Source organism: Rhyacophila brunnea, unplaced genomic scaffold (assembly GCF_057557595.1).
Source record: "Rhyacophila brunnea isolate RB1 unplaced genomic scaffold, BYU_Rbru_1.0 scaffold_22, whole genome shotgun sequence".
In the NCBI taxonomy this organism is placed as follows: Eukaryota; Metazoa; Arthropoda; class Insecta; order Trichoptera; family Rhyacophilidae; genus Rhyacophila; species Rhyacophila brunnea.
In genome coordinates, this window is record NW_028232882.1 from 35,111,487 (window position 1) to 35,132,103 (window position 20,617).

The 20,617-nt window shown below is 33.5% G+C and overlaps 1 protein-coding gene across 1 annotated transcript in view; it reads right to left on the reverse strand.

The window, feature by feature from the left end:
• The window catches only part of LOC147070499 (voltage-dependent T-type calcium channel subunit alpha-1G-like), a 630,303-nt gene that overhangs the window by 122,170 nt on the left and 487,516 nt on the right, over positions 1-20,617 (reverse strand). The window contains exon 9 of the mRNA XM_085949528.1: positions 2,599-2,875. Within this exon, the coding sequence (XP_085805654.1) occupies positions 2,599-2,875 (277 nt within the window). The remainder of the gene's footprint in view (positions 1-2,598; positions 2,876-20,617) is intronic.

The window sequence follows — 20,617 nt, forward strand, 5'->3', positions numbered from 1 at the left end:
AAAGATGTCTGGATGATCGTTGTACAGTCGGATATATCTGTATTGTCTATCGTTAAACAATAACGATATTTGAAAGTGTATGGCACATCGAAATGATGAACAAAACAAGGTTATTTATTATATTGGTTCATGGTTATATTTCATAATAATCACTTTTTTTTTGTGATTTTACCGAGGCTTTGACTGCGACTCGCTGTCATATCGCCTCTTCTCTTCTAGAAGGGGATCCGTCGATCAGGTCCTCACTCCTATTCTGTTAAATAACTTTACAATTTTGCCTAGCTCTTCCGTCTTACCCACCGCCAGGACACCTTTCGATTCGTCGACATTCTCATAGACATCCGCAATTCGCAGCTGTACTCTGTGAATTTCATATTTGGGGTATTGCAGTGCTATATATACAATGCCCTCTAAAACATGACATTCATCGCACAGCTACGATTCGCTTCTTCCCATGAGGACATCGAATCTTTTGCCCATGGTGTGCCCTGTTCTTAGCCTCAGTATTAACTTAAGCTCATTCCTGGTCAAAGAAGACTCTACAAACCAGGGCACCTCTCGTGGTGATGGTAGAATAGACTTACTAATAATCACTATAATATAATTATATTATGAAGTTTCCTATAAGCTTATCTTAGAACGCGTCCAGAAGAAATTTCTTCAACTTTCTTTATTTTAAGTTTTAAGACATATAACTATTTTCCTTTTGATAATTTGTCAAATGATTACTTTTCGACTGCCTTTCTACAACGTATGCTTACATTTCACTCTCTTGAGTCTCGTCGGTCTCTTCTGCTCTTGAAACACTTTTACCCGTTATCGCGAGGAATGGTTTCCAATCCTGTGAGTCTATTCTATACTTATCGACCCCTAAAGTGATAAATATTACCAAACTTAGGGTAGGTTTGTATCAAAGTATTAGCACTTATTGCAACAATTACAACCAACTTATTGTAATTGTTACAATAAGTGCTAATACTTTGATACAAACCTACCCTAATTTTGATAATATTTATCACTTTATCACTTTAGCGGTCGATAAGTATAGAATAGACCCACTGGTGTTTATTACCTACTGATACCAAATAATATTTATTATATTATCATAATGCCTAAATCCCCCATCAAAAATCCTTCAATCGACAGAGTTGGGAATATACTGATATTATTGTAATTGTAAATGAGTCAATGCTAGACCATTATGCACAGCGAAACAAAGAAAAAGAAAGTTACCGTTATCTGTTTCTGGGTGGATGGATGGTCGACAGTAGATACGGTCAGTCGGCTACCTACCCTTGTTGAGCCCTTACGTCGCCTCTAAATACGATTCGCTACCTTTTTCGCACCAAATCGCGCGTTTACAAATGTTGTTAGTAATTAATTGTTACTTGCCAAGCGAAATATACTTAATGTCCCTGAATCGGTAGTATATAATTAATATGTGGAAAAGTGTAAATCAACACCCTCCGTAAACCCATACCTATCACTACGTGGTTGCAGCCATGATTTATTCTGGATCGGAACCGTTTCCTCGTGTCAAGCCTTTCAGGCAACATTATCGAGCGGTGCGAGACTAGTCAATGCGCTCCCCAAAGACGTAGAATTTTCGGTGACGTGCTATGTATTTTGTGGTCGAAATTTAATTTTTCTGTATAAAATTGTACTTAAGTATGTTTTTATTTTTATTATTTTATATATTCTCTTCTTCTCTCCTGTGAGGGTAATATTTGTTATAATGTAAAACTCATGTTGTGTACGCCTTGAATTTAGATTTGTTATGTCCACAATGTCAAAGACATTCACAATACTAGAAGCCTCTGCCAAAAGAATGGGCTTACAAAAACTAAATACATGCCTGTCTGTCACACCACGAGAAGGCTCACCAAAGCTAGATATCGGTGCATATAAGTTTGATACGGTCGATAATTTCATATACTTACCTTGGTTCTCTTGTAACTCGACATAATGATATTACAGAAGAAATCAACAAGAGAATCATGTCTGCTAATAAATGCTACTTTGACCTGTTAAAATATTTTAAGTCCCGCATACTATTTTATCCAAACTAAAAGCACTTTTTACAAGACACTTGTAAAGCTAGTGCTCACCTACGCATCGGAAACCTGGACATTAACTCTGCGAAATGAACGAGCCCTGAACATTTTTGAAAGAAAAATTCTCCGCCGTATATATGGACCGATCAGTGACGGCACCAATTGGAGGTGAAGATATAATGCTGAGCTCTACGGGCTATACGAAGATTGCAGCACAGTTCAACCAATTAAGATTGGGAGACTGCGATGGCTAGGACATGTGCACCGTATGAATGACAATGAACCGGTAAAGAGAGTGATGTCCGGCAATCCAATAGGGCGTAGAAGAAGAGGCAGGCCAAAGATTCGCTGGTTGGATGGAGCTGCCAATGACTGCCGTGTTCTAGGGGTATCAAATTGGAAAATGCCACACTGGGTAGGGACAGGTGGAGGGAGCTGCTGGAGGAGGCCAAGACCCACACCGGGTTGTCGCGCCCCTGATGATGATGCATTGTCCACAATGTTTTGTTTTCTTAAATAAATAAATATATGAAGATTTACTCACCAAAAAAATTGCTACCCAAGCCAGTCCTATATTATCAAAGCTAATGGTGCCTTGAAAGGGATTCGAGCCCCGCTGCGTACATTTTGTGTAATACTGGTTCCAGTTGACGCAGGATACATTGGTCGGATAGTTTTGTGAATTGGCCTGCGCGGTCTCATTGCACACGAGGGGTCCGTAGCGGAAGGGCGGGAAGTCGTTGCAGAGGTGCATTCCGGAGTCCTCAGGAGTCGTGCAGATGTAGTCTTGCTCCTTGGAGAACTCGTAGTAGAACGATATACTGTGGACACACCATTAGACCATCATTAGAGAGTATTTATGATGAGTGAACGACGATACTGAGTACGGCACCAGTGGCAGAAAATGATAACCATTACGCTTACAGTTTGAAACTAAGTTCGTATATTCAGTGGCGAAGGGTGAAGGTAGACTGTTAAGATCCGCCATAAATAGTGCACATTAAACTTTGTTAGTGTATTATGCTATTAGGCATGTGATTTTCTATATGCCTACACATTTTCGACTCATGTAAAAATCGCGAAATTTTTGTTTTTAACGGTTGGCACTATGTATTTTCTATAAGAATTTTGTCTGTTATCTATGCTCTGCAGGTTGGGTTCTATTCAAAATATTATCTATGGATATAACATCACAAGTAATTTTAACGTACACACACGTAAAAACTGTTAAAAATGAATTTAAATTAGCATGAATAATGAATAATTAATTCAATAGAGTTGGCACTTTCCATTATTGAATTTACAGAGTGGCAATCGTTCAAAATATTCTACAAAATGACGAAACCATATACTAAATTTATCGTTGTGATAGCGTGATAGTACCTACGCGACGTGCATCTCAATATAATCAAAACTTTAAGATACGAAGAAATTAAATTGGTCGCAAAATAATTGTAATATTATTGAAACATTAAAATTAATATTGTCGAATGGTAGTAGGTGCTAAGGGAATAGTACTTAAGGAATATGATTAGAATATCTCTTCTCGATAATATACAGCGATCCAAAGACCAATAATATTCGCAAAGTTAGACCAATACGTTTTACTATTGTTAATCTATTTTTAATTGATTTCTTTGCTCTCAATTAAATACAATCACGGCTGTGATCAACGACTATTATGCTGTACGTGAAATACAGTAATTATTTCTTATTAGTTTAGTATTTAAGTAGATACAGTTTAAAATCTTTAGATTTTAAAGCATATTTTCAATAAATACCTATATCAAATTCAAATCAGCTTGATGAATATCTATTATAATATATTAATGTATTACATATTGTCCTACAATGAGATACGGTTCAAACATGCGAAAAACTTAGAGGCAATTTTTAAAAATACAAATGGTTGTTTTCGATATTATTCAAAATAATTGAATGGGAGGAATTTTTGATAATAAATAAATGAAGTCAATAATAAAACACACTTGAAAAAATGCAAAATAAGACAATGGTATAAAGTCACTCAACCAAAATCAGGGAAAAAAATACATGCTTTTACCATTTCCTGAGAAAATTTACTGTATCGTTTTTTTTTGTAGATGTGTGAATTTTTTCCATAATACGAGGGTGGGTCAATAATTCCTTAGAAAAAAGCATTAAAACAGGTTTTATTTTTGTATTTTTTTTTTATTTCTCAACATAATTTCCTTGGAGCTCAATAGACTTGGTTAGATGTTTCTCAATTTTTTTTAAACCGTCAGAAAAATAAGTTTTCGGAAGGTCCTCAAAATAAGCATTTGTCCGATCGATGACTTCTTCATTTGAAAAAAAACGTTGTCCACTTAGCCATTTTTTTAAGTTTGGGAAAAGGAAAAAGTCACTGGGGGCTAAATCTGGCGAATACGGTGGGTGGTCGACCAATTCGAACTTCGATTCTTCAATTTTAGCCATTGATCGTAAACATGTGTGAACACGGGCATTGTCCTGATGAAAGAGGATTTTTTTCCTGTTTAAATGAGGCCGTTTTTCTTCAATTTTGTTTTTTAGCTGGTCCAATAAAGATGCATAATAATCCCCTGTTATTGTTTTTCCTTTTTCCAAATAGTCAACGAAAATAATTTCACGCGCATCCCAAAATACAGTAGCCATAACCTTACCAGCTGATTTTACGGTTTTCGCCTTCTTTGGATATGGTTTGCCTTCGCAATCCACTGCTTTGACTGTTCTTTCGTCTCGGGAGTATAGTGGTGTATCCATGTTTCATCTACAGTCACAAAGCGACGAAAAAATTCATCCGGATTGCGTTGCATGAGCGACAACAGAGCTTTAGAGGCCACCACCCTACTGCGTTTATTGTCGACTGTGAGCAAACGTGGCACCCATCTTGCAGAAATATTTTTCATGCCCAATTTGTCATGTAAAATAGAAATGACGCTACCTTTTGAGATCCCTGTAACCTCAATTATCTCACTCAACTTTAATCTTCGGTCACTTAACACCATATCGTGGATTTTATTGATCATTTCTGGTGTAGTCACCTCTACAGGACGTCCTGAGAGTGGTTTATCCTTTGTTGATGTACGGCCACGTTTAAATTCATTTAACCAGTTATAAATAGTTGCAAGTGAAGGAGCAGATATGCCGTGAACTAAATCCAACTCATTTTTTATTTCCTTTGCTGTTAACCCTTTTATATTAAAATGTTTAATAACAACTCTAAACTCAATTTTCTCCATTTTCCATTTTTCCATTTTCCACAAGCAAATTTTTTTTTTAAATGTACGAGAAACACACAACAACCCGACCAATCTGATTGAAACTTCGCAGCATACTGAATCGGTAGTGCCGCTGCATGAAAACAAACCGCTTGCAGTACTAGTCGCGCCACCTGTCGGCTTTTCTAAGGACTTATTGACCCACCCTCGTATATGACAATATAACTTAGGACAATAAAAGTCAAAGAAAATTTCCCATTCGTTTTCTTCACAGTATCCTATCCTATCAACATACTTCATGTTTATTCAATTCGTGATAATATTATATACTAACAAGAATATAATACTTTCTATATTTTCACGAATGTAACTCGTTTTAACAATTTTCAAGGTACGCAAAATCAGGGAAAAGGTGATGTTGAATGATGCTGCTTATCGTGCGGTTGACATATTTGATAGCCCTATTAATATTGACGTATTTTTTACATTAAATAGATAGGTTCAGTTTCAACTATTAGCGATTTATTGTTTTAATTTTCTCCTATATTTCTAATCGGTCTATAATGTAGGTATATTCTATTTCCTTTCAATTATCTCGTCTCTTTTAAATAGTATTTAATATCCACGTATTATATCTATAGTGTTTATTTAATATTTTTATAAATGCAATGCTTTGAAGATCGAAAATAATTGATATTTGATTACATTTATTTATTTATTTAAGACCGGACGAGGACGGTTATATTCAAAAAAAAATGTGTAATGTTTTCCTTCACAAGGGCCTAAGTATAAGCTCTTTGATGCGTGTTGAAACACGGACACTGTGCCGATAGACGTCAAACATTTGCCGGCCGTGGGCCATACAACGCGTGTGACGCCCTTTTCACAATTATGACTACGTACATTCGCCTTACTTGGGCCATTATGAAAGAGGCAGCATTATAAATCCCATTAGCTGCGGACCTTTTAGTTAATATTCAATTACCACATTTAAATATCATGCTAATTATATCTAATGGCCACCTGATGGGCAACGTACTAATTGCTTTGGTTTGAGCTTATTGTGCCCTACCTACCTTCCTAACCCTAGCCACATAAATAATCAATGAACACTTGCTTAATTCAGCCTAGTTCAGTCAGTTGCGAAAAAAACTTCAATAAAGCAACGCCTAATCACTAAAGTGTTCCAACTGTCTTTAATGCAATAGCATATATCATTATTATAACAAAAAAAATCATGTGCACATCCCGGGATACTGCTTGTTAATATACTTTTAGATAACTTCAACATCAGTGATTCCAATTCGTTAATCCACACTCGTCTACCCTGCCTTTCCCGCGTGGTTGCAGTTAAACTCCGCTAATACAGTCCACTTACTCTTTTAAAAACAATTTGCAAACAAAATACTAATTTATAGCTACCTACAATATTATTTTGGCAGATTTTTATTACGTATATTGTTTTTTGGGATTTGTCACAGCGAATTAAAATTTACGACCTTTTAAAATTTAAATAATCTAGCTGTCGTCTGAAATTTTATTTGATTCGTCGACTAAACTAAAATAGACACGAAATAAAGAGCTTTTTTGCACGAGCCATAAAGAGACATAAAAAGCACGAAGGGCAAATCTCAGATTATATGGAAATTTTTCAATTTTATATTTTTATTATTGGATTGTTTTTATATTATACATTTGGGTTATTTTATAGAGTATTAAGGGGATAAAAAGCATAGTGATCGATTTCAAATGGTATAAAAGTATAAAAGATTCTCTAAATTTACGTACTGAATCTGGCATCGAAGTGATAGCTTTTTACAAATAGGAATATTTTTTAAACGAAAATTTTATATTAAGTAAGTAAAGTATCAATATTATACTGTATATATTTTTTATGATAATTATATCCAGGCATTTTGATGTAAATTTCAAATCTAGAGATAAAAAGAACTTTTTATATACCACGTTTTTAAATTTTCTGTTGAATCATATAAACTTGACAATTCTATGTATTAATAAATACTTTTTTTTGTACTTGACAGTAATACTGACTAAATTTAATATAGAATACAGAAATATCATTTTGACATTTTATATTGATTTCCATAGTAACGCACGTATATATTAATAATTTAGTTGCTAGAACCCCCTTAGCAACCAATAATAGTATTTTACTTTTTACGAATTTTTTCCGAAATATCTTTCCATACAAAACAGAATTAAGTGAAAATAAAATGAATTCAATTCTGCTTAAAGATGGCTAAAAGTATTAGAAAAAAGCATTGTAATCGTGTTCTGATATATTCTAAAAGTTTTAAATGTCTATCTAGTCGGGAAGTTAGTTAAAAATCGATTGCAAGATTTGGACAAACAAGAATATGAGCTAATAAAAACGCGGTAAAAATGTTTCCAAACGTTAATATTGTTGTACATATCTAAATTTATTAGAGATTAAAAATGTGAGTTTACCATAATATTGATTAATTGTAATACACCTAATATTTAGGTTAATATTTAAAGTATATATTTGTTTAATTATAACAGTTATGCCATTGATTGACATTTTTATTTCATTACCTGGTATTACCTTTTGTGGAATAATATCCAATAAAAAAATTGAGAAATAATATCAGTATAGCAACCAAGAAATGGTGCAGTCGACATCCAATCTTACGTAGCTATTAGTTTATAGATTAAGATAGAAAAGGTAACAAAACAATATATATACTATAGATTTCATTCTCTTAGTTGTAATATTATTTCGCAGGTTTTTAAAATACTATCGGTACTTGTCAATTGTTCCACTCGATGCAAAACGTCTTGGTGTTGCGCTATTTGATCATTTGACACGTAAAAACAAACACAAACTAACACAACCTACCATAATCTAAAAATACGTTTCTACATACAATGTGTTTTGTTTTTATTTTAATTTTCAAACTGGTTTGCGCTAAGTGGAGTTGGTCTAATTGACAAGTGCCATAATATCAATTAAATTAATCTACATAAATTCATTTAAAAACTTGGTTTATACACATGAAATACATTCGTATACACTGTAAACACACTTAAATGTATAATACATACTGTTAATATTATTTACACTATAATAATTTATGTAAGTAAGAAAAAACCAAATACATAAATCGAAAACAAATTATTATTGCAAATACATGCTTTCATATTAAAGGAACAGAATGAGTTAGGTATGTAATATCTTGTCTCTTACTGTGCTGATAAATACATTTCATTTCACTTGTATCGTCACATTGGGTTACCGCACCAGTCTTACGATTTTACAGTATTTCACAATGGTAACATCGGGTTTGGCTACGTACACAGATTTATAATTAGTAATTTATTACTATTTGTCATTTGTTTTGTCAATTATTCTGTGAAAATTTACAACATGAAGTAGATGACGAAAAATGTACTGAAATACATATATTTTAAGAGCGGAGTGAGTTTACATCACAGACTGGCCAAGGTATTGGCCATTGTATCATAACCACAGATGTATTAGCGTGGATTTACGGAACTAAAAATCCCACCGTTCTTTCACGTACGTATATGTAGAGTTGGGTATTTCCCGAGTAAACCTCAATCTCAAGATTTGGAATTTCCTGAAATGATGAAATTTTGAATTCTGGAGATTCGGAATTTCCAGAAAAGAATTTTCCAGAATTCTCGAGATATCGAGGAATTTAAAAAAAAACCTGGAAAAACAGACAAATTAAAAAAATATAATTTTTTTTAAATAAGAAGACAAACAAATAGAAGTAGAAACACAAAAATAATTTAAAACATTACAAAAAAACAGACTGTCAATGGCTGTGTCTGACAATCGCGCATGCTTTTGAGACACAAAATTCTTGAAAAAAATGCGCTCATTTTGAGTCGACGTTGGCTTAATTGTGTAATTTTTTTTTCAGGGATTTTCCGAAATGTTCAAAATTTCAATTCTCGAGATTCGGGATGGAAAATCTCAAAAAATTCTCGAGAATTCCCGAAACCCAACTCTACGTGTATGTATATTCTACTGACATTTCTTTTTGTTCTTTAAAATATATACAGTGCCATGAAATCGCATAACATATTGATTATAGAGCTGAACGATGTTACATTATAGGACATATTAACCATATCCATTCTGTTCTGCTAATTTAAAGTACGCAGTATTTAAACATTTCATATTCCAGATAAAATGCATATCAATTGTTTAATAGTTTTGGAGTTATCACCAGATTTATTGACTAAACAAAAAGTATGTAATATAATTTTATAACTATATAGATGCGAATGTTCATTTTTAAATACTGTTTTATTGTGAAACGTAGCGTAACTTTATTTCACAACGGAATTTATTAACAGAGTAAAATAAAGATTAACGCAAAAAATATACAAAATATTCGTACATATTCAAAAAAATATATACAAACACTGTTGCGGCTTGAAAATAAAACAAAACATGCTAATAATACTAAAACGATATGAGCTTGTAAAATATTGTATTGAATGAATTTACTTGTAAGTAAATAATTGGAAAGTGTAGATGGAAAGTAAGTGATTTGATACACATTATTTCTGAGATGTACTTACAACTAACTTACATCGCAACATTTTCCCAAAGATCATACAGTTGTAATCTAAGAAAAGTGTAACGAAACACCAAACGGAAATACACAATGTGTAGTAAAGCTTGCACGAAATACAAGTATATCGAGGATAGACTGAGTTTATAGTGTGATCGCGTGGAAACAGTGACAAAATTCCGAATGGAATACATCGTGCGAATTTTTGAGTTAATGAGCATTTAAATTGTCGCTTTATACACTTTTGTAATTTAGTTGATACTTTAATTTTGTTGAAAATACTATAACTTTAAATAAAAACATTATGAAACAAATGCTATTAAATATGGAAATAATAATATAGATACGATAATCTAGCGATACCTTAAACAAAGCTTTACTTTAAAATGATGAATAGTATGACACAGTATATGAACTGCAAAATTCGACTAATAAGGACATTCAATCTGAAACTTGATCGTATTGAAATATGAATAAAGCCCGTATATTCAATCCCGGTACTTTGGATTCAATTAAAGCCTCGGTACTACATAAGCAGGTAGGCTGTCACGCGTGGAATAACTCTGAAAAGGCTCTGATAAGTAGCTGTAGGCTTTGAAAGTTTTCATATCGCCGTGAAAGGACGCCGAGCGTCGCGCGTCGTCGGGAGATTCTGGCGTCGTGGCGCCAAATTGAATGGAAAATGCACTTATCTATAAACCGACGCCTTAGGATAGAGACGCTATTCCCAAAAGCTAAGTTGTTTTAACTATAATAATATTTTTCTTTCAATTAATTATTTAATAATACATATATATTTTTAGTACCAATTTTTTTTTAAATTCAATCATAACAAAAACTATATCCGTTATACTGACATTAAAATGAAATTTAAATGTATCGTGAAATTGAGAAAAAATACTTATTTTTAACATTTTTTTTTAATTTTATACAATAATACATACGCATTTAAATTTAGTTGTAAAAGAAATCATCACGATAACTAGAGATATTTTAACCTAAATATAATAATATAGTTGACGCTAATATATGACATAAAAATAAATCGGTGTGTGTACTTATGTACGTGGATTAGAAGTTATACTTCTTTGGCGTAACAAAACAAAACTCATGATAACCTAGATTCTTCGACTAGCTCTTAATTATCTTATATATTATATAATTATTACACACTCAAGAAAAAGGGCCGCAAATTAGAGCGCCGTGGGTTTATTTCTATATAATTTAACTTATATTACTAAATTATATGCTTAATTATTTCTCGTTGTTTTTATTTTTAAAGTAACAACTGTCATTCTGATGTTTAATCGTTTGTTTACGTAAGGAATTGCAAATAGCCGACAATAATAAATTCGTTGCCTAGGCAACGTAACAATTCTATTATCAAACTTGCGTTTATATAAAGCTAACTGATTCGCAGCTAACTTCATACTATCGCGCACAGCTCTCAATTTCACTCTCTACCAAACGCCCCAAAATAAGTATAACTTATATAAATAAACCGTACAATTATTATTGTCGAATAATAATCAAATATACATTTTATATGATAAATCGCAACACCATCTAGTGCATAATTATCAAAACAGTGCTTTCATATATGATTGAAACTTTCCAAGGATGATTATGATTTTACGCACACGTCGTTGTTAAATCATAAAAATATCCGCTTTTATAGACGAGAGCCGATGGTTCGAATCCCGCGTCAATTTTGCATGTTAATTTTTCAGTGATATGCACGGATATATTAAGAGCATACATAAGTGTAACGGCATATAATTTTCAACAGTAGGTGGAACGAAATTTAGCAGTCGTCGCCAATCGGAGACTGACAGTCGAGGTGTGAGCATGTCAATTTGTTTTGTGATGGCGTCGGAGGAATATATTCTTAAATCGTGTAAAGATGACTAAAAAACGTTCCACATGTACTTGAAAAGAAGTCAATGAATATACTATTATTATTACGAATATAATAATAAATATAACATTAAAAGGACGCATGTTGAATTTTTATGAAATTATATTTAGTTCGGCTCGCGTCGTTTGCATAATCCGCGCATCGCCTAGTCACGATCTTTTTAGACCATGTCTCAGCTGAAGTATAGCCTTAAATATGTGTACGTATTATTTTATAGTACCTACGTAGCATATTATATTGTATATTGTGACGTTGCAGACGTCACCAACGGGCTAATTAACCATTGTAATTAGTGGAGAGGTTTTTCTCTCGCGGGCAACACAAAAATCCTGCGATTGGCACTTCAAGCTTCCGGGTTGTTTGAGTGGTGGGGGGATCGATGTCAGGCGATCGAATTTTGTTTGGATTTCCGTCCTTTCTGGTTGACCCTTGACACGAGTGGACGTGGGAGGAGCACATCCCGCATAGCGGAATCGCTATGCGGCTGTAAATACATTTCATTTTTTAGTATTAATTAATTTTAAGTCTTTGCTTTAATTATAACCTCACTCACATGTGGATATTTTGGTTTAAGTTTAAGTTAGTTGCTGAGAACTTATTGTGTTAGAATTTCAGTTAGCAGACGCTGATATGGTGTCTTTTGTATAACGTAAATATTTATGTATTATAACCTCGTCGTTTGTGAACGGTGGTGATTTTTCTATGGCGTCATGTCGCCATTTATGTATCATTGACTTTTAATTGCATTTATTTTAAATACAGTGAGGTTAAAATTATCACGGTGTTTCATTTAATTTAATTGTATCCCGTAATATTATGTTCTTTTATGTTCTTTTCTTTCATAGAAAAGGCTTTGGCGTCCAATAGAGTCAAGTTTTCAGTGCTCGCAATTAACCGCTGCAGCGGTATGGTAGACATTATCCATCGAATACCAATTGATTTCGATGGTCCTTTCCGTAACAGGATTGGAATTCATCAGAGAGATAGTGTGGAAACCCAGTACCCTGAGCTAGCGGTGCCTGTTCTCCACATAGCTTGGATAACAGTGTTGAATGGTGGTTAGATGTTATCATTTAACAATACCTATCACAAATTAATTAGTTTTTTAAAGTCAAGCTGATGGTTTGCTATAACACCTGGTAGATCGACGAACACGTGATCGGTTCTAACTGATGATGATGTTATTGTAATATAGTAAAATTCCTTTTGAGCTACTGTTGGAAAACACTGATATAAAAAAAGTGTTTTTGCTGACACCATTTTTTAACATAACTACATTTTCTTGCATCTCAAACTGTGGAAGAGAAGCACTGTCAGGAGATGAGTCTATAATGGTACGAGAAAGATATTTTTGAAAATAAACCAGCACAACACTCGAGAAGTGAAAGACAAAACTGAAAAAGCTTTGTAAAGTCTCGCGAGACAAAGTGTAGCTTCACTTAAAAGCCTTTTAAGCAGATTAAGATCCCATACAATTATTATCCAACTAGACGCGATTTATTTCCTACCAAAGGACAGTAAATGCTTGATTAACTGATTAAATGTCGTAACAACGTTTTTATTCGAGTTTTGATTCTTATATCGCATACGATTTATGAGCTTCGTATTAAGCCTCCATATAAAATAAAGGCTGTATTCCTATACAAATGTATTAACTTGCACCATTTATGATAACAACTATACGATATAAGATTGATTGATAGTGTTATAATAAATCATTGTATTATATTCTAAGCAAACACGGTTTATTTTTGTCGCAGAACGCTTTATTGAATAAATACGTATTTTAATGTAGATAAATTAATGAACTTAACATGTTTTTTGTGCATATCTATTTTACAAACGAAATAAAGATAATTACAAGATAAATTTTTTTTTTTTATATACAACGTTTTTAAATTTTCTGTTGAATTATTATGATCAATATGCTCAAACTTGTACTTGATATGAAGTAAATAAAAAACAAACAAACAAAAAAATATAGAATACTGAAATGTCATTTTGGCATTTCATTTTAATTTCCATAGTAACGCACGTATATATTAATAATTTAGTTGCTAGGACCACCCCCTTACCAACCAATAATAGTCTTTTACTTTTTACAGATTTTTTTGAAATAACTTTCCATACAAAACAGAATTAATTGAAAATGCATTCAATTCTGCTTAAAGATGGATAAAAGTATTAAAATAATACATTGGCATCGTGTTCTGATATATTCTAAAAGTTTCAAATGTCTAGCTGGTCGGGAAGTTAGTTAAAAATCGAATGCAAGATTTGTACTGGACAATCAACCACCGGACAAACAAGAATACAAGTTAATAAAAACGTTGTAATAAATGGTGGCATAAGGATTATTGGGCAATAAAGATTACCAGTTGCGTACAATGCCAATACTAGATTGCGTTACTGAATATTTGTCACGTTATGAAGTGTACAGTTTTATGTATCTGGTTGAATTCGTAAAATATGACGGAATGGTTTTGATGAAATTTTGGTAACCCAATAATCAAGAAATGCCACTTTAGTCATACCTCAATGGAGGAGAATGCTGTTCAGGATACCTGAAAAATATAGGTATATATTAGCTGCCATCATTACGATGAAATTAATCAAAAACTATGCGTCCAAGGTTTAATAAATTCAATTAAAATCGGCGACCATAATTCGTGGATTTTAAGCAAGATCCGGAATCCGTTAGATGTGGGATTGAGTCGATATATTTTTTTAATAAGTATGTTTCTGAGGAATTCCAAATTATGTTTGTCGAATTAATAATATTACTTTCTTAAAAATAAAAAAAATGTCTTTTTAAAAAGTGTTATAATATGTCAAACGGCTGTTATCTATTTAATCAAATGAAATTCAACAAAAGCTTAGTTTATTTATTTCTAATTATAAAAATATGTAGACAATTCAATTAGGTACTGATATACTTTTCTGCAGTTTAATGCGAGCATTTTTATTTAACGAAAGCAAAATAACCACTTTTCAAATTTTATATAAATAAATTTTAATGAAAAAGCTTTTACGATTTTTTGCAGAATTAGTAAATAAACCAAAATAGACTTTTTAAAATGGAACGTCTGGCAGATTCTTAGATAGTATTAAAATTGAGAATACCTATAATAAAAATAATATTGATGGTGGACAGGTTAAATCTGATGATCAATTTTTATAAGGACACTGAGACGTTACAAATTCAGCAATAAGACGATTTCCCATTCGTAGTGAAAATTATGGGTTTTGGTCATCTTTGGTTTACTCTCACTTTGCATTGCATTCACCAGTAAACTATTTTATTACTGTACAAAGAGCCTACTGCGCGACGGTAAAGAGAAATTATGCATCAGTTTAAAGCGAGAAATTGTATGTTTATATTTACTCATACTACGGAAGTCAATACCACCCGACCGAGGCATACCTGTTACCGCCACGGTGAAACTATGTGACCTGGAATACGCCGATGACGCTATCCTATTCGATAACTCAATCGAAGGCATTCAAGAAACAATCGACAGGTTGCTAACAACTCCTCTCGCGTTGGTTTGAAAATCAACGCGAAGAAAACCAACGTCTTGTGTAATAGCACCTGTCCTGATCCAGATTTCCCTCTGATTAGCGACGGACAAAACATCGAGAGCGTCAAAAGCTTCAAGTACCTGGGGGTACACATCACGGGAGATGGCATTTTGCAGAAAGAGCTCGCTATTCAAATGGGAATGGCTGGAGCAACATTAAACTCGATGCGGAATGTCTGGCACTCACGATTGTACTCGGTCAAAACCAAATGCCGCCTATTCGACGCTTGCATTCTGACGGTGCTGCTTTACGGTAGCGAATCATGGCACCTTACAAAGGCTCAGAGCAACCGTATACTGAGCTTCGAAAGCAGATGTTTGCGACGAATACTGGGTGTGCAGTGGTATGACTTTAGGAGCAACGAGGAGATAAGAGAACGCACCAAGCAGCCTCTCATCACGCTGAAAGTGAAGAGACGACGTTGGACCTGGCTCGGCCACGTGCTGCAGATGCCAGAAGAGAACTTCAACCTGGCTTCCCTGTTCTTCAAGCCGACCGGATTCCGGCGTTCTGGAAGGCCGCTAAATACAATCTACAGAGTGTATACGGTAGATCTACGGGATGCTGGTTTGACCTGGAACGAAGCAAGAAGTCTGGCAAGCGACAGGGATTCTTGGAGGCGCCACATGGTATCCATATGCTCCAGTTAAGGGGCGGATATGGCAAAAGAGGAAGAAGAAGATTTCTACTCTTTCTCCCACACCTAGAGCAGGCCCAATCCCACCTTGTCTGCGCAGGGAGATATCATCAACCCACCAAAGTTATTTTCTCAAAGTTATTACCTTCTGGTTCACCAAACTTGAATGGCTTCGTCGATGCTTGATCATTCGGAGCTATCGATTAGTAGGAATTAATAATGATAAAACACGTATTTTTTTATTTGTGTCACTTGGATATCATATTATTAAATGCTAGTAATCACCAATTGATTTTCAAGGCAAACTGAATTATTGTTTTGTATTCAGTCTAAGCTACAATTATTATTTATGTCATTTATCATAAATATGAAAAACTATATTTAAGATAATTTAGATTACTCTGTCAGGGAAATTAGCCGCTTATTTTTTGTCAATATTTTACTTCCGTATATCATTCATTATGTAGATAAATAATAACTTCTGAACGTCCCTCTTTTTTCTTTGTGACAACTTCCACTTCCGGATAGTGCTGTCCGGAATAAAATTTATATCAACCGGCTCGATAAAACATGTTTCTAAAACATCTTGAGATATATACGGTATGTCCAATGCGTCGGTCGCGGGGTGGATTTTGTGTCGATCGATCGGAGACCAAAACTTATTATTTTCACCACGTATGGAAAATTAAGTGTTTATTTCCAACGGCGAAAGAAAAGTGTTTTTGTGTAATTAATTATGCTTCAGTGTTCTAATCCAAATATACTAGATTTTTCAATTTGAATAATAACAATGGTAGAGTGTAAAAGATCACAACCATTTTTATACTGGATAGTAGATCACTGGGTCTATTCTATACACAAGGCTGCTTTTGGTCCACTACGGCAGCTAAATAGGGTAGGAAAGTATCGAATTATTAACACTTATTATGACAATTACAATATTTTAGTTATAATTGTTACAATAAGAACTATGTTTTAACAGCACCTATTTTAGCTGTGATAAATTTTAGTCCGAGATAGACAGTTTTGACAGTTCAGACGGTTAATTAATTGTAATTGTTGCAATAAGTGTTAATTATTCGATACTTTCCTACCCTATTTAGCTATCGTAGCAGACCGAAAGCACGCTTGTGTATAGAATAGACCCGCACAGCCAATTTGAAGTTGTATATGCCTGTTATTATAATATTAATATTCAAATAATAATATAGATTTTATATTTTTCACAAAAATTCGTTAAACTACGAACCTTTAAAAAGCCTAAAAACATACGAAATACGTACATAATTACGAAAAATCTTAGAAATAATAATTAGAAATATGGGTATCATTCAATCACATGTCTTTCACTTACTGCGCAAAGCTTTTGACTACTATGGTGATGATTAATAGTGGTATTAATACGCTATAAACTTAGAACATCTTATAAAATATTTTATAATTTATAATATTATCATTTTGTAAAATGGAATTCTATTAAGTACCTAAATGATGATTCAATTGATAAACTGTGTAAAAGTAAATAGTGCTATCATTTGTTGAAACTGTCCCTGTGCATTGCTTCACTAAAATTATTGTTATTCAAAATCTGTTAACAGAAGATTACCGTCTTTGCGTTACCTAATCATAATTATTCAATTTGAAAATTATAAATTTTGTAGATTACTCAAATACGTATATTTCTGAGGCTTTCCAATATTATATAGATAATTATAATTAAGGCCCAATTTAAAGAACTGGTTCTAGAAAACTGGGACGAGGTCTTGGGGGCATCATTGTTCACGAAGGCTTTTTATAAAATACGGCTGCTTCAAAACAAAGGTCATTCAGTGGAAGATTATTTTGTTTTGCTACGTTGGTTAACGTTTTTATTTATTCGCTTGGTCAGGCTTCCACAAAAAACCTAATAAATAATGATAATTCACATTAAATGAATAAATAAACACGATCTTAATGAATTGTAACAATTGAAAAATTAATGACCCACAGATGGTATAAGACGGCTTAAAGTATTAGTCGCCAAAATACTGTCATGAAATTATATTTGTATTTTTTTTCTCTATACAAAAGATAATAAGATATCATGACGCCCCTTGTATTGTATAGGCAACAACAAAAAGAAAATGAGGCGAAGAATTCAGAAATGAGACTACTCGGTGTCGCCAACTCGACGCCGGACAACTGGACGATAGGATGACTAGGCGTTGCAAAAAACGTTACGACTTGAACCAGCAAGTATACAAACAAGTATATCATAAAGTCTCTACTTATAACGAGGCGAGGTCTATTGCTTGTAGTTCACTTTCATATTCCAATATCGCACTGAACCACAACGATATTGTGCAATATATACTTATATTATTTATTTAATATACACAATTTAAAAACACCTCAGAATCATATCTATTAGTAAAAAATCTTGAAAAAATATAGCGTCGGACATGGCTCTAATCTGCATCCATCGGATTCAGGTCAATGTACTTTACCAATGCGCTTCGCAAATTTGGTTAATATTTCCTACTGGCTATTATTGGTTGAATCAATGTACTAATAATATCTCTCTAAATTTTAGTGTTAACGTACTTGCATTTGCGAATAATTTAATAAAAAAAAAAATATTGAGTCATTCACAAGTTTTGAGAATGTAATATTTTTTATTAACGATCATACTTATTATTTATTTTGTTATTTACCAATCGAAGTAAATTTTTCGCTAATCAATTCTTCGTGGTCAGTTTCCACATAAAAAATATGCAATCGATCTACTTTTTGAGATAATTAAAGGCAAAAAATACAGCGCTACTGCATGGACAGTAGTAGGTACAATCAGTGGTGTGCGCTGAGGAATGACTTGTAAATCCCTCGCGAATTTCACACTTCACTACCTCGCTTCTTTTCTCTCTTAGTGCAAGAACTTAGTGGTCGGCATGCGCAACTCAAACGTATAACCGTGCGTGAAATGTTCGTAGACAGTGTCTTTTTTTGGGCATATCACACACGGTTATACGTTTCAGTTGTACCCGCCTCTGCCGTCCCGCTGCCCGCCCGTCACTGTGGCCAAGGGCTTACAGTTGTAGTATTCAACAGCCTCCTTTTTCTTGGGTTGTCAGTACTTTGTACTTCTATTGAAAGTTAGCTATCAAATCGTAAGTATCACATTCCAATTTTCCAACTATAAAACCACCAATATTCACTTGCGTAACCAATAAAACTTACATAATATTTAACATTGAACTATTTGAAAACCGTTTTCATTGCGATACTGTATGCCCATTGTGTTGTGTGATTTACGTTTCCATTCAAAAAGCTTTATTTAACTAACAATTTCAGTATTGTTTTCGATTCTGTTTTCGCCGAAATGCTAAACCTTCTATTGTCGGCCAGCTTAACGTATCGTGAATGCATATTGACCAACAATCCAACCAAACGATTATGTCATAAGGTTTTGCGTGCCGACGTAAATTGATCGAATTTTCCGGTGCAGCGGACAAAAGCCGAATGCACCTTGCCTGAATGGACACGTTGTCGGTTAACCGATAAATCGGGCAAAATCATCGTTCATAAAATATTTGTAACAATATCAAAATAATGTTTTGATCAATATATTAGATATTAAGCGAGAGGTCAAAGTTATTTGAGTATAATATATAAATATATATACATAATTTTGAAAACACTTCTGAGAAAATATATTATAACCAAGAGAAAAAAATCTTTTTGAAAAAAGTAAGACACCCTACAGGAATTGTACCTGCATCTGGGGTTTTGCTAAAGGTACTCGTACCATACTTAATTACGACAAATTTTAACTAATAGCTAAGGCCTGAACAAAAACGATGCATAAGTGCGAGTGAGAAAGTATTCGGCACCCTTATAATCTCTGCGACATGCGCTAGAGTAAGATAAAAGGTTTACAGATGTGGGAGATGGTTTGCTACGGTGTAGCCGGCAAATCTTAGCTTATTGCTTAACTAAGCGTCGATAACCGTGTTGCTAAAATTGCTATTTTTTGTGTTAAACATAAAGTCAGTGGTAAATATTTTTAGTTAATTAAGTAGAAAAGATGGTTCTGTGTGTTGTAACAAAATATGGTAGCCGTACTAATAAGCAAGAAGATGGTATTACGTTTCATAGGTAAGTTGATACATGTTCGTGATAATTTATTTGTATATTATTATATATTTTAATATCAGTGACCTAGTGTTTCTGTAAAATAATTTAAATTAAGGATATCTTTACCTAATAGTTGCATTTTGACCGCTTAAAAATACTATATAACATAAAAAAAATAGTATTTTAATTCTGAGCATTAGCGAAATGGTCTATGGTCTCAAACATTTGTGTACGAATGCGTTCGCTCGCCCACAAACCAAACGCACGGCCACGCAGCTTCATTTAGCAATGCAACGGGTGGCGTCTAGATGTATCTATAGTCTAAGCTAATAGCTCTTATAATACTCTTTGAACCGCTTTTCAAATTGAGCTACTATTGGCGATCGACTTTTGTATTTTAAATCAAAGTAGGAAGATATTTTAGTGTCGTAGTTTCGTGAAACTTGCTAATAATTTTTAATTATTTACTTTTTTATTAAACGAGTAATTCACAGGATTTAAGA